Source organism: Stegostoma tigrinum, chromosome 47 (assembly GCF_030684315.1).
Source record: "Stegostoma tigrinum isolate sSteTig4 chromosome 47, sSteTig4.hap1, whole genome shotgun sequence".
Lineage (NCBI taxonomy): Eukaryota > Metazoa > Chordata > Chondrichthyes > Orectolobiformes > Stegostomatidae > Stegostoma > Stegostoma tigrinum.
Window position 1 is genome coordinate 653,483 of NC_081400.1, and position 14,989 is coordinate 668,471.

A 14,989-nucleotide genomic window follows, 5' to 3' on the forward strand; every position below is an offset into this window, starting at 1 on the left:
ATAACAACAGCTTTTACAGGAGCAATGGAAACTGGTTTTCAAATGAAACCGAGGATTTAACTAATCTCATTTCATATTGTCAGTAACCCAGTCAACATTGGTTCAGGTTTCAATGGAATCTTCATTAGGAAGCAGGCTATGATGGAAACTGGATCCACAAAAGGATAAGCCTCACCCTACCCCAACACACCACACCCCCACACCACTTCACCACACCCCCAAAACACCCCACTTCACCAGGACCTCACCCCACTCTCACCCCAACTCACCCCACCTCACCACACTCTCACCCCTCCTCACCACTTTCTCACCCTACCCCACCCTACTTCAGCACACCCCCACGCCACCTCACCACATTCTCGCCCCAACTCACCCCACTTCACCACACCCCCACCCCACCTCACCGCACCCCCACCCCATCTCACCACACTCCCACCCCACCTCACCGCACCCCCACCCCATCTCACCACACCCCCACCCCACCTCACCACAGTCTCACTCTACCCCAGCCCACCCTACTTCAGCACACCCCCACGCCACCTCACCACACTCTCACCCCAACTCACCCCACTTCACCACACCCCCACCCCATCTCACACACTCCCACCCCACCTCACCATACCCCCACCGCACCTCACCACACCCCCACCCCACCGCACCACACCTCACCACACTCTGACCCCCAACTCACCCCACCCCACCACACCCCGACCCCACCTCACCATACTCTCACCCCTCCTCACCACATTCTCACCCTACCCCACCCCACCCTACTTCAGCACACCCCCACCCCACCTCACCACACTCTCACCCCAACTCACCCCACTTCACCACACCCCCGACCCACCTCACCACACTCCCACCCCACCTTACCACACTCTCACCCCACCTCACCACACTTCACCACACCCCCACCCCACCTCACCACACCCCCAACCCACCTCACCACACTCTCACCCCACCTTACCACACTGTCACCCCACCACACCCCCACCCCACCCTAACGCACCTCACCTCACCCCACCCCAATTCATGTCACCCCAACACACCCTAACTCACCTCACCCCACCCCATTTCACTACACCCCCACCCCACCCCAACTCAAGGCACCCCACTCTGACTCATCTACCCTCCTCTCACTGCACCCCCCCCGCCCAACACCCTGCATACCGAGGTAGGCTGCGTGGTTCTTCAAGGCTTTGGGAAACTCCTGGTTCAGGGCTTGTCTTGATGTGATAATGTTACCATAGACACTTTCTTTCACAATGGCTCCATTCCAGTCATATGCTCCAACTGCCCCGAGTAAAATCCCATCCTAGTTCATAAGCAGGAGGAAGAAGGAGTGTGTTTGATCACCGTTACCTTAAAACAGTTAGCGTTCTCATCCTATGGTGAGAGGTTGCCTGAGGAAAGGCAGCATTCACCCTGCACTACAGGAATTAGCGCTCATGTATAATAACACTATCCAGCTTTTTCTGCAGAGAATGAGATATCTGCAAGGAGCTTTTGACCTGCTATCTGCCATACATCACATTCCCACAGTCAACAGGAAACTCAACAGCAATAAATATCAGGTGACTTATCCAACACCGTCTGTCTCAAAACATTACCTAAAGTCAAAATGAAACCATGCATGTCTTTAACACATTCTTGTAGTTGAATGGCTTTAATAAAGGATTTAAAAGGGTTAGAGAGATGCTAACTTATACTTGCTTGAGAGAGATGAGTGGAAATCTGCCACCTTCAGCCCCTCCTGAAACTCTCAGAGATGTGCAACTCCCCGGATGAAGGGAGATAGTGACAGATAGCACTCCTCCTCTTAGGCACAAGGCCCCAGAAAAATCAGTCTCAGAATGCTTCCATCCCACCTTTCTGTCTTTGGGTCAGAGGGTGTGGATTCAAGACACTCCATAATGGTGGCACAAAATTCAAGCAGACACGCTAAAGATAAAATTGACCAAGTACTGCACTGATGGAGGGTCAGTGCCAAGGGAGCGGGCACTGTCAGGGGTCAGTGTTGAAGGAGTGGGTACTGTGGGAGGGTCAGTGCTGAGGGACCAGGCACTGTCTCAGGGTCAGTGCTAAGGGCGTACCACACTGTCAGAGGTGATGGCAGATAAGGTGTCTGACAAACACAGCATCTGAAAGAGATCCTGGGACACAATCTTGAAGAAAGACATAGGAGTTTTTCCCCAGGACCTTGAATGACATTTATCCAACAAATAACATTATTAAAAAAAAGCTCAAATTATCAGATCATTTTTATGTTGCTCTTTGTTTGAGCTTACTCTGTTCAAATAGCCTTCTCCAGGTCCTATGTTAGGGTAGTATGGGTATTTAATGTCTGTGAATCAATGTGCAGTATCTTGAATTTCTGAAAGGTGCTGTATAGCTGCAAGTCTTCCTTCTAACTTTTCAAAGGATAACACAGTTTCATGGAGTAAATCAGCTACATCTTCACTGCAGAGGGCAGTGCAAATGGATTCAGGAGATATATGGATATAATTCAGCAGTAAAAGTGTCTGTGGGTATCAATGAAAGGCTTTAACTTGTAGGATGTAACAGATTCCCTTTTGATTCTGAGAAAGGAGCAGCCGCAGTGCTGCATTGTCCCTGCAGGTGGCGATCCTGACCTGCATCACCTTTTACAAAAGCCTGAAGCTGGCTCATAGGCTCCCTTATCGAACAATGGTAATCTCCCTCCCTCTGACAAGGGGGCCCAGGTTCAAGTCCCATCTGCTCCAGAGCTATGTAATGACATCTATGAACAAGATGAATTTAAAAATAAAATCCACAGTCTGACAGCATCTATCTCTCAAACACTGCTCATACACAGTGTCTGTCAATCTGAACAGAAACTGCATTAGAAAAAAATTTCCTCTGTAACAGTGACAAAGATAACTAAGCTTTCACAGTAAAGGAAGAATTTACAGACTACCAGTCCATTCTTTTCATAGAATTAATTCCAGTTCATTTGGCACATTGTGCCCTGCCAGCTCCTTCAAAGATCTGTCCAATTGGTACCTTCCCTTTACCTTCCTATCGCCCCACCAGTGGGGTTTGTTTTCAATTATTTATCTGATTGTCTTTTTGGGTATAAGTATTGAATCTGTGCCTGCCCTTTGGACACTGCATTCAAGATTATAATTATTGTTCAATTGTTTGTAAAACAATTCCCTCACGACGTCAGGGTTTTATTGCCTATTTGTGTTAAACATTCTCCTTTGCTGACTGACACTTCTGCCAGGGGAAATACTCCCTTCATATTTACTCTACAAAACCCTTCAGCATTTTCAACACCTCAATTAAATTTCACTTTAACCTTCTCTGCTTTAAGAGGAGTAATCCCACATTCTAAAAACTTCATTCAAATTGCCTCGTCTGTGATACTATCTGGTTGGCACAGTGGCTCAGTGGTTAGCACTGTTGCCTCACTGCTACTGTCTGAGTGAAGCGTGCACATTCTCCCTGTATCTGCATGGGTTTGCTCCAATTTCCTCCCACAGTCTAAAGATGTGCGGGTTAGTGTGCATTGGCCATGCTAAATCGCCCTTAGAGTCCAGGGATGTGCAGGTTAGGTGGATTAGCCTTGGGAAGTGCATGGTTACAGGGATAAAGTAGGTCCGGGAGGGATGCTCTTTGGAGGGTCAGTGTGGACTCAATGGGCTGAATGGCCTGCTTCCACACTGTAGGGATTCCTTGGTCAATGCCCCTTGCAAGAACTTCAATCCTTCGAGAAGGCTGTGTCCAGAACTGGTCTCAATGCTTCAGCCACAGATTAACAGGGAAAGATTTTGTAGAATTTCCTTTTACTTCCAAGTCTTTTCTTGCTTTTTTGCAGTCATTGCAAATAACAAGCACCAAAAGCTGGCAAAACACCAAATACCAAAATACTAAGCACAAAAAGCTGACAGGTTACCGGATGTATAAGCAGGCTGAAAACAACTGTATTTAAAACTACATTTCACCTCAAGACATGTTCTCACCCAATCCCTAACCCTTCGAGTAGTGTTATCACTCTAAAACACACTCTGAGCTGAATAGGACATTAAGAAGGATAACATAGAAGTCTGATCAAAGAGGTGGGCTTTAAGGAGGATTGTAACGAAACAGCAATGGTAGACTGGTAGGGATATTTATGGAGAGAATCCCAGAGTTAAAGTCACTGACCAAAGAAACGGTCACCAATGATGACACCAAGGAAGAATGGCTTCACAAGGGGCCAGAACTGGAGGGGCTCTAAGCAAGGTAAACTAGGTGAGAGGGAAAATTGAAGCCATGGAGCTGTTGAAGAACTTGACATTGGAGGATTTGCTGGACTGGAAGTCAATGTAGGTCATTACACACAGGTTTGATGGATCAACAGGACACAGAGACAGAGTACAGCAGCAAAGGAAATGTCAGCTACTCAGATGAAAGGGATAACACAGTGTGGAGCTGGAGGAACACAGCAGCCAGGTGGCATCAGAGAAGCAGGATGAGTCCTGGTGAATGGTCCCAACTGGAAATGTCAACTTTTCTGCTCCTCTAATGCTGCCTGACCTGCTGTGTTCCTCCAGCTCCACGCTGTATTACCTCTGACTCCAGCATCGGCAGCTCTTACTATCTGTACTCAGAGGGAAACCTAATTGCTTGGCGTCCTCTCAAACAACTGTTTCACTAAAGGCCAATCAAGTTTACCGACCAAACTATTCTCTGCTAATACAGATACGTTTGAAAACATCTGCCAGCGACATTTCAGTCAGGCTCAGTACCCTTGGGCTAAAGAGTGGAAAAAACATTTTTCCTGTTTTATCTCCCTGTCCACTGCCTGTTTGAGACAGAGTGGGTGTCTGGTGAGGCTACTGTGAACCAAAACTTACTACAGGCTCACACATAAACAGCAGGTTTCTGTGTGAGCTGGTTGTGGGGCACAATGGGAGACATTGGCAGGGGGACGAGAGCCAACAGCTGGAGAACCCTTACCCTAGGAGGCAATGCTACAGAGTGACTTAAAACTGAGTCAGTAAGACAAAAGGAAACATACCCCAGTGTACCACTGTGTCCCCAGATATTTAATTCGATCAAATAGCTGATGGCAGCTTACTTTGATCTCAACAATACTTTATCAGAGCTGAATTTAAAAAAAGTTATTATGAAAGGCACTAATTCTGTCCCTGATTGTTCAGCAGTGCAGCTAAACCAGAACCACACCAAGGTAAGAGAGTTTTAGTTTGAATTTTAAATCAGTAATAGGTTACCACAGCCCCCTGCAGGTACCAGTGTACAGAAAGTCTGGCCCAGCAAATACCTGAAATGAAGACTGGAAGTGGAGTCTCAATATGATGCAGTCTGATAGAGACCGGAAGAGTGGGTTTGAATGGTATTGTTTTTAAAAAGAGAGCATGTTTATTTTGGAGACTGCAGGTTTAAAGAATGTTGGAAATTTGACAACACTGATTCAAAAAAGGGACATCTACACTTCAGGCACGCAACCTGACAGCACAACGTTTCACCCACTCCAAATCCCTTAGCTCCCAGATCTACTTGCTCTGTTCCCAATGCTCACCCACTCTATGCCAGCTCTGCTCCCCGTGCTCCTGATACTAATCCAGTATATCTCAACTCCGCTCCCTGTGCTCCCAACGCTCACTCAGTCTATCTCAGCTCGGGTCCATACTCCCAATGCTGTCCCAGTCTGTCCCAGCTCCATTCCCTTCGCTCCCAATGCTGTCCCAGTCTATCCCAGATCCACACCCTGCACTCCCAGTGCTGCCTCAGTCTATCCCAACTCCACTCCCTTCGCTCCCAATGCTATCCCAGTCTACTCCCTGTGCTCCCAAAGCTCACCCAATCTATCCCAGCTCCACTCCCAGTGCTCCCAATGCTATCCCAGTATATCTGAGCTCTGCTCCCTGTGCTCCCAATGCTCACCCAGTCTATCCCAGCTCTGCTCCCGGTGCTCCCAACTCTATCCCAGTCTATCTCAGTTCCGCTCCCTGCAGTACCAATGCTATCCCAGTCAATCACAGCTCTGCTCCCTTTGCCAACTATGCTGTCCCAGTCTATCCCAGCTCAACACCCTGCACTCCCAATGCTGTCCCAGTCTATCTCAGCTCCAACTCTCTTCATTCCCAATGCTATTCCAGTCTATCCCAGCTCTGCTTCTTGTGCTCCCAATGCTGTCCCAGTCTATCCCAGCTCCACACCCTGCACTCCCAGTGCTGACCTAGTCTATCCCAGCTCCAAGGTTCTATAGATTCAGGGTCAGTTCCTGCGGATTGGAGGGTGGCAAATGTTGTCCCACTTTTCAAGAAAGGAGGGAGAGAGAAAACAGGAAACTATAAACTTGTTAGCCTGACGTCAGTGGTGGGAAAGATGCTGGAGTCAATTATAAAAAATGAAATTACGACTCATTTGGATAGCAGGAACAGAATAGGTCAGAGTCAGCATGGATTTACAAAGGGGAAATCGTGCTTGACTAATCTTCTGGAATTTTTTGAGGATGTATCCATGAAGATGGATAAGGGAGAACCAGTGGATATAGTGTACCTGGGCTTTCAGAAAGCCTTTGATAAAGTCCAGCATAGGAGATTGGTGAACAAAATTAGGGCACAAGGTATTGGGGGAAAAATACTGAGTTGGGTTGAAAATTGGCTGGCTGACAGGAAGCAGAGAGTAGTGATAAACGGGTCCCTTTGGGAATGGCAGGCAGTGACCAGTGGGGTACCACAAGGTTCGGTGCTGGGACCGCAGCTGTTTACGATATATATTAATGATATAGACAAAGGCATTAAAAGTAATATTAGCAAATTTGCTGATGACACAAAGTTGGGTGGCAGTGTGAAATGTGAGGAGGATGTTATGAGAATACAGGGTGACTTGGACAGGCTAGGTGAGTGGACGGATGCATGGCAGATGCACTTTAATGTGGATAAATGTGCGGTTATACACTTTGGTGGCAAGAACAGGAAGGCAGATTACTGTCTCAATGGAGTCAAGTTAGGTAAAGGGGAAGCACAACGAGATCTAGGTGTTCTTGTACATCAGTCAATGAAAGCAAGCATGCAGGTACAGCAGGCAGTGAAGAAAGCTAATAGCATGCTGGCCTTCATCACAAGAGGAATTGAGTATAGGAGCAAAGAGGTCCTTCTGCAGCTGTACAGGGCCCTGGTGAGACCGCACCTGGAGTATTGTGTGCAGTTTTGGTCTCCCAATTTGAGGAAGGGCATTCTGGCTGTTGAGGGAGTGCAGCGTACGTTCACGAGGTCAATTAGAACATAGAACATAGAACACAGAGAAGTATAGCACAGTACAGGCCCTTCGGCCCACGATGTTGTGCTGTGGAATAATCCTAATCCAAAAATAAAATAACCTATCCTACATTCCCCTCAATTCACTGCTGTCCATGTGCATGTCCGGCAGTCACTTAAATGTCACTAATGACTCCGCTTCCACGACTACCACTGGTAAACTATTCCATGCGCTCACAACTCTCTGGGTGAAGAACCTCCCTCTGATGTCTCCTCTATACCTTCCTCCTAACACCTTAAAACTATGACCCCTCGTGGCACTCAATCCTGCCCTGGGGAAAAGTCTCTGGCTATCGACTCTATCCATGCCTCGCATTACCTTGTACACCTCGATCAGGTCACCTCTCTTCCTCCTTCTCTCCAGAGAGAAAAGTCCAAGCTCAGTCAACCTCTCCTCGTAAGACAAGCCCTCCAGTCCAGGCAGCATTCTGGTAAAACTCCTTTGCAACCTCTCCAAAGCCTCCACATCTTTCCTATAACAGGGCGACCAGAACTGGACACAATATTCCAAGTGTGGTCTCACCAGGGTTTTGTAGAGCTGCAGCATAACCTTGCAGCTCTTAAACTCAATCACCCTGTTAATGAAAGCCAAAACACCATATGCTTTCTTAACAACCTTATCCACCTGGGTGGCAACTTTGAGGGAGCTATGCACTTGAACACCAAGATCCCGCTGTTCCTCCACACTGCCGACAATCCTGCCTTTAATCCTATATTCAGCATTTAAGTTCAACCTTCCAAGATGCATCACTTCGCATTTATCCAGGTTGAACTCCATCTGCCATTTCTCAGCCCAGCTCTGCATTCTGTCAATGTCTCGCTGAAGCCTGCAATAGCCCTCGATACTATCAACAGCACCTCCAACCTTTGTGTCATCAGCAAACACACTAACCCACCCCTCAGCCTTCTCATCCAAGTCATTTATAAAAACTACAAAGAGCAGAGGCCCAAGAACAGAGCCCTATACTTACCATCTACAACCACTCTCTGCCTTCTGTCAGCCAACCAATTCTGAATCCAGACAGTCAAATCACCCTGTATCCCATACCTCCTGACTTTATGAATGAGCCTGCCGTGGAGAGCCTTATCAAATGCCTTGCTGAAGTCCATGTACACCACATCCACTGCTTGACCCTCGCCAACCTCTCTCATGACTTCCTCAAAGAACTCAATAAGATTTGTAAGGCATGACCTGCCCCTCACAAAGCTATGCTGACTTCCAGAATGCACTTCCTGTGCTCCCAATGGTGCCCCAGGCTATCCCAGTTCCACTCCCAGTGCTATCCCAGCTCCGCTGCCTGTGCTCCCAATGCATTCCCAATGCTATCCCAGCTCCACCTCCTGTGATTCCAATGCTGTACCATAGTCCTGTTGTACTAAGATCTGGTTAAACCCAGATTTTCATTAATCCCAGATCTCCATTAATCCCAGCACCCTGCTAAACCCAGGCCCTTTTAAACCCAGATCCCCATTAATCCCACATCGCCATTCATCCCAGATCCCCACTAAACCCAGTAATCTGTTAACCCCAGATCCCTGCTAAACCCAGTGCCTTGTTAATCCCAGATCCCCATTAAACCCACTGCTCTGTTAAACCCAGATCCCCGCTAAAGCCAGTAACCTGTTAAACCCAGATCTCCAACACATCTGTAATTCCAAAATCCAGGGTTCCAATCAACCTTTGCAGTCAATAAGCCTTGGAATAGACTGAATAAAATAAGCTGTTGTTTCCTTCACCACATTTTAAGTAATGCCAAGATGACATTTATTTTGTTTTTTGTTGTAAGTTATTGCGAGTACAGGAACTTGGTCAGTGTTAAATTGTTAATTTGATTCCACCAGACAGGTAAAGAGAGGATTGTGCGTACTTTGACTAAATCATTAATGTTAGTGGCGAACTCGGGAATTGTAGATTTGAAGAATCAGCACACTATCCCAAGTGGTTCATAACAAACATCCAAGTTCAGCAGGTAATTGAGAAGAAAAGTGGAATGTTGGCTTTTATTTCAAATGTAATAGAGAATAAAAATAAGGGAGTCTTTCAAAAACCTCAAAATGCAGTATTAAACTATACCTAGAAAACGGTGAACAGTTTTGGTCTCCTTAGACTAGCATCAGAGTCAGCTCACAGAAGGTTCACTAGGTTGATCCCGGGAATGGAGGGAGTTTCTTTTGAAGAGAGGTTGGGTAGGTTGGGCCTGTACTCACTGGCATTTAGAAGAATAACAGGGCACTTTATTGAAACATACAAGATTCTCAGCAGATTTGACAGGGTACACGTGGAAAAGCTGTTTCTCCTTGTGGGAGCATCTAGAACCAAAGGACTTCATCTCAGAAAAAAAGGGTCACCCAATTAAAACAGAGGTGAGGTGGAGATAGCAATAACTGACAGCAGGCCAGGCAGCATCAGAGGAGCAGCAAAGTTGATGTTTTGGGTCAAGAGATGAGATGCAATAGTTTTTCTCCGGGGGGTGGCAAATCTGTGGAGTTGCCAAGGTTGGATTGTTAAACATATTTGAGGCTGAAATAGACGGGTTTTTGATCAGGAAGGGGATCAAACAATACGAGGAGAAGGCAAGAAAGCTGAGTTGAGAATTATCAGATCAAGCATGATCTCATTGGACGAGAACATCCACTGAAAAGTCTGCCTGTGACATTTCCAGCTCAAATGAACTTTCATTTAGTTGAATGGTCTACTTTTATTCCCATATCTTGTTGTCTTAGCTCAGCAGTAGGAGTGAATCAAGCTGAACCTGGTGACTGTATCAGACTCCATGGCGCTAACTGCTGGGGAACTCATTCTCTGATTCTACCTGTCTATACAGTTCACCTGCACTATCAATGAGGAGGGGGAATCTTTGATTAATTCTATACCTCCCCGGTCATTCCCTACATCCCAACTTTAAACAAATAGTGGAGTACGGCAATACAGAACATGACGTAGGAACAAGAGCCAGGACAGGGTCATTCAGGTCTGACCTCCAAAATGAAAACCACATTTCTGCCCAACTCAATGTCTTTTAATTCCCAAGTACCACAAAAAATCTCTTGAATACACTGAACACTGAGCATTCACAGTCATCTGGAGTAAATTACTCCAAAAATTCTATCCTCACCCAGGGATCTTTAAGTTCATTCCTTCACTAGTCTGTACTTTTGATCCGTCACAAGTTCTCCCTCACTCACTGGCTGGAGTAGAATTGGGGAACATTTCCTGTTTCTTATCATCACCAATACTATCGGCTATAGCAGAGGACAAACTCATAACTTACCTCCAGAACGTGTGCTGAAAATCCAGCCTGTGACATTTCCAACTCAAATGAGCTTTCATTTTGCTGAATTGTTCCTGGATAGATTTGAGAGAGAAACAGAGGTCAGACATAAATCAGCAACAAACAGACCTGCATCCAATCTGAGTCAAACAAGGCAAGTTCAAGTCAATCTGCAAATATCAAAACCTGTTTTAGATTAATTCAAACCCCTCCTCCCACAGTTCGGTGTTACTGACTGTATCTCTACTGATATTAATACAGCTCCTTCAAACTGTCACTCAGGAACATCTCTCCCCTCAGCACCCTGTATTAGTGACTGCATTTCTGCTGATGTTAATCCAGCTCCTTCACATTATCACTCAGCAACCCCTCTCCCTCAGCACCATGTGTTACTGACTGCATTTCTGCTGATGTTAATCCAGCTCCTTCACACTGTCACTCAGCAACCCCTCTCCCTCAGCACCACGTGTTACTGACTGTAACTTTACTGATGTGAATCCAACTTCCTCACAATGTCACTCAGAAACCCTGGGTCGCACTGTCAGCGCAGAGCAGGATGAAATGATTGAAAGAATTTGGTGTGCTGCTTTGAACAGATAAATAATTTCAACATATATAACATGGCCATTACCTTCTAACCCAAATATCCTGTCTCCCAAAGCATCTACGATATCGTTTAGTGCTGCCTCGTCGCTTACATTGAAGAAATGTTTCTCATCGGGGTCGCTGGCAATAAATTTGATTTCCTTTATAAAGGTCTCTGTGTCTTTGCGTCTTCGGATGTAATGGCCCAGAACCTGCAGGAGGAACTCTGGGTTACACAGTGACTTACATCTTTTGATGTTGAGCACCACTGGGTACTAGCCGGTCATAGGATAACAGAATCCAAACAGTTTCTAAGCAGGCCTTTCAACCCATCAAGACCACACTAACCCACTCATCCAAACCCAACCCCTATCCTATCCCTGTAATCCCACATTTCCCATGGCTAATCCATCTAGCCTGCACATCCCCAGACACTATGGGCAATTTAGCATGGCCAAGCCATCTAACCTGGACATTGTCGGATTGTGACAGAAAACCAGAGCAAACCCACCCTGATACAGGGAGAATGTGCAAACTTCACACAGACAGTCATGCAAGGCTGGAATCGAACCTGGGTCCCTGGTGCTGTGAGGCCAGTGCTAACCACTGAGCCACTGTGCCACCCTATCAGATGCCCATGAAAAAAATCCAATGGGGATCTCAGGAGCACTCTGTCACCCAAGAGAGGGATCAGAACGTGGAGCTCACCACCAAATGGAATGATTAGGCAAGTCTATTACGGAAACCAGCTAAACTTGGGAGGGAGAAAAGAGGAGGAGAATGTTTAAACATTAAGGCAGAGTGCTAGGTCTCAGAGATAACGGGAACTGCAGATGCTGGAGAATCCAAGATAACAAAGTGTGAAGGTGGATGAACACAGCAGGCCAAGCAGCATCTTAGGAGCTGATGTTTCGGGCCTGGACCCTTCATCAGAGAGGGGTCGGGGAGAGGGTTCTGAAATAAATAGGGAGAGAGGGGAAGGCAGACCGAAGATGGATAGAGGAGAAGATAGGTGGAGAGGAGAGTATAGGTGGGGAGGTAGGGAGGGGATAGGTCAGTCCGGGGAGGACGGACCGGTCAAGGAGGCGGGATGAGGTTGGTAGGTGGGAAATGGAGGTGTGGCTTGAGGTGGGAGGAAGGGAAGAACAGGTTAGGGAGGCGGGGACGAGCTGGGCTGGTTTTGGGATGCGGTGGGGGAAGGGGAGATTTTGAAGCTGGTGAAGTCCACATTGATACCATTGGGCTGCAGGGTTCCCAAGTGGAATATGAGTAGCTGTTCCTGCAACCTTCAAGTGCTAGGTCTCGTTTGCAGTACAGTATAAACTTCAGTATGTGGGCTGTATGATCTGTTTGTTTGCTGCACAATGTGCAACTCTGGACTCACTTACTGCAATGGCATAGCGACTGATGTTACGCTTCTCGCACTCAGCAAGTGCACCACGAAGCTCCAGGCCATCATGAGATTCACCATCTGTCACAACAACCATCACTTTTGTAGCTCCTTCTCGTCCACCACGTTCTGGGCTGAAGGCCTCAGAGCTGGAGAAACAAATGGTAGAGTCAAAAAAACTGTACTGCAGTAATTACAAAACTGATGTGTCTGAAGGAGTGAGTTCTTCACTTTCAGTTCAGAATTTCAGGAACACACTGACACTCATTACAATGACCCATGCTGTCCCTGTCCTGGGAGTGTTTGATGCGGGGGACAGTGTAGAAGAATCTTTACTCTGTATCTAACCCCTTGTCCTGGGAATGTTTGATGAGGGGACAGTGTAAAGGCAGCTTTACTCTGTATCTAACCCCTTGTCCTGGGAATGTTTGATGAGGGGACAGTGTAAAGGCAGCTTTACTCTAATTCTAACTCCGTGCTGTCCCTGTCCTGGGAATGTTTGATGGGGACAGTGTAGAGTGAGCTTTACTCTGTATCTAACCCCGTACTGTCACTACCCTGGAAGTGTTTGATAGGGACAGTGTAGAGTGAGCGTTACTCTGTATCTAACCCTGTGCTGTCCCTGTCTTGGGAGTGTATGATGGAGACAGTGTAAAGTGAGCTTTACTCTGTATCTAGCCCCATGCTGTTCTTGTCCTGGGAATGTTTGGGAACAATGTAGAGGGAGCCTTACTCTGTATCTAACCCCATGCTGTCGCTGTCCTGGGAGTGTTTGACAGGACAGTGTTGATAGACCTTTACTTCCAGTTTAAAAGAGTAGAGGTAGTTTACACTGTATCTAACCCTGTGGTATACTTGTCCTGGAAGCGTGTTTACCTGAATTAACAGGGTGGATGCTGAAAGGATGTTGGTCCTTATTAAATAGACTAGAATTTCTGGACCCTGTTTAAAAGTGTGGGCATTCCAGTTCAAGATGGAGATGATGAGAAAGTTTTCTTCCAGTGACCCCTTATTCCCAGAAAATCTATTCCATAGACGATAGAGGAGGCTGAGTCACTGAATATTTTAAAGGCAGAGACAGCTAGAATCTTAATTAACAACAGAGTCTTCAGGCATTTAGGATAGGGAGAAACGTAGAGTCAGATCTCCCAAGATCATACCCATATGGCAGTGCAGGCTTGATGGGCCGAATGGCTTCTGTGCGTTCCTAAATCAACTGCTCGCATGATAGGGACAGTAGAGAGGGAGTTTCAATCTGTAACCAAGATACTGCTTAATTCTGACAAGAATGCTAAAAATCATTGATTCCCCAAAATTAAAATGCCTCACTTTATTGAGCATCAAACTCAGGAAAATAACTAGTCAATGAGGAAAGTTTCACGGCTACACTGGATAACTATGAACAGAATCATAGCATCAACACATGAAATTGCAGTCCTATTTTTATCAGCAGTGTGGAGTAGTGTGACTGAGAGCAGGGCTTTGTGTAAAATGTTTTGGGTGTTTGTTATGTTCTTTCAGCTAATGAATGAGCTCTTTCTGAAGTTGTTAACCTTCACTGTCAGGGTCACCAGCAAGCCATGCGGCCTCCCAGTAAGTTAACAGTGCACGGTTAGTGATGGCAAGCTGGAGGCCAAGAAGGCTGTTTACAGTCAAAGGACAGAAAATGTCGGAGTTAGTGAGGGGCTGTAAAGAGACACAGCCATCAACAGCTGTAACCACAGCACCCGACCTCGCATCAGGACCGAGAGTGACTCAGAGACATCAACAGGTCACCGCCACCACCCAACCCTGCCGACCATCACCATCACCCTCTCCCCCTAACTATCACTATCACCCCCGTCACCCCTGCAGACCATCACCATGAACCCCTCCCCACAACCATTACCCCCCCCTCACTATCACTATCCTTCCCTCCCCAACCATCACCTTTCACCCCTCACCATCACCATCATTCCCTCCCCCAACCTTCACCCCCTCCCCTGCAGACCATCACCATCAACCTCTCCCCCTAACTATCACTATCACCCCCGTCACCCCTGCAGACCATCACCATGAACCCCTCCCCACAACCATTACCCCCCCCTCACTATCACTATCCTTCCCTCCCCAACCATCACCTTTCACCCCTCACCATCACCATCATTCCCTCCCCCAACCTTCACCCCCTCCCCTGCAGACCATCACCATCAACCTCTCCCACTAACTATCACTATCATCTCCCTCTCCTCTGCAGACTATCACCATGAATCTCTACCCACAACTATTACCCCCCCAACCATCATTATCCTTCTCCTCCTCACTATCATTCCCTCGCCAGCTATCACCCCCTCCCCTGCCAACCGTCACCTTCTCCCCCTAACTGTCACTATCACTCCCCTCTTCCCTGCAGACCATCACCTTGATCCCTCCCCTCAACCATTACACCCCCCTCACCATCACTATTCTTC

At 47.0% G+C, this 14,989-nt stretch overlaps 1 protein-coding gene across 3 annotated transcripts in view; it reads right to left on the bottom strand.

Annotated features, from left to right (window-relative positions):
- Nucleotides 1-14,989, bottom strand: part of itga10 (integrin, alpha 10) — a 99,952-nt gene that overhangs the window by 44,871 nt on the left and 40,092 nt on the right. For all 3 annotated transcript variants that reach the window (XM_059642935.1, XM_059642934.1, XM_059642933.1), the window contains exons 8-11: nt 12,538-12,688; nt 11,196-11,361; nt 10,565-10,638; nt 1,171-1,315 (exon numbers count right to left, since the gene is read on the bottom strand). In XM_059642935.1, the coding sequence (XP_059498918.1) occupies nt 1,171-1,315; nt 10,565-10,638; nt 11,196-11,361; nt 12,538-12,688 (536 nt within the window). The remainder of the gene's footprint in view (nt 1-1,170; nt 1,316-10,564; nt 10,639-11,195; nt 11,362-12,537; nt 12,689-14,989) is intronic.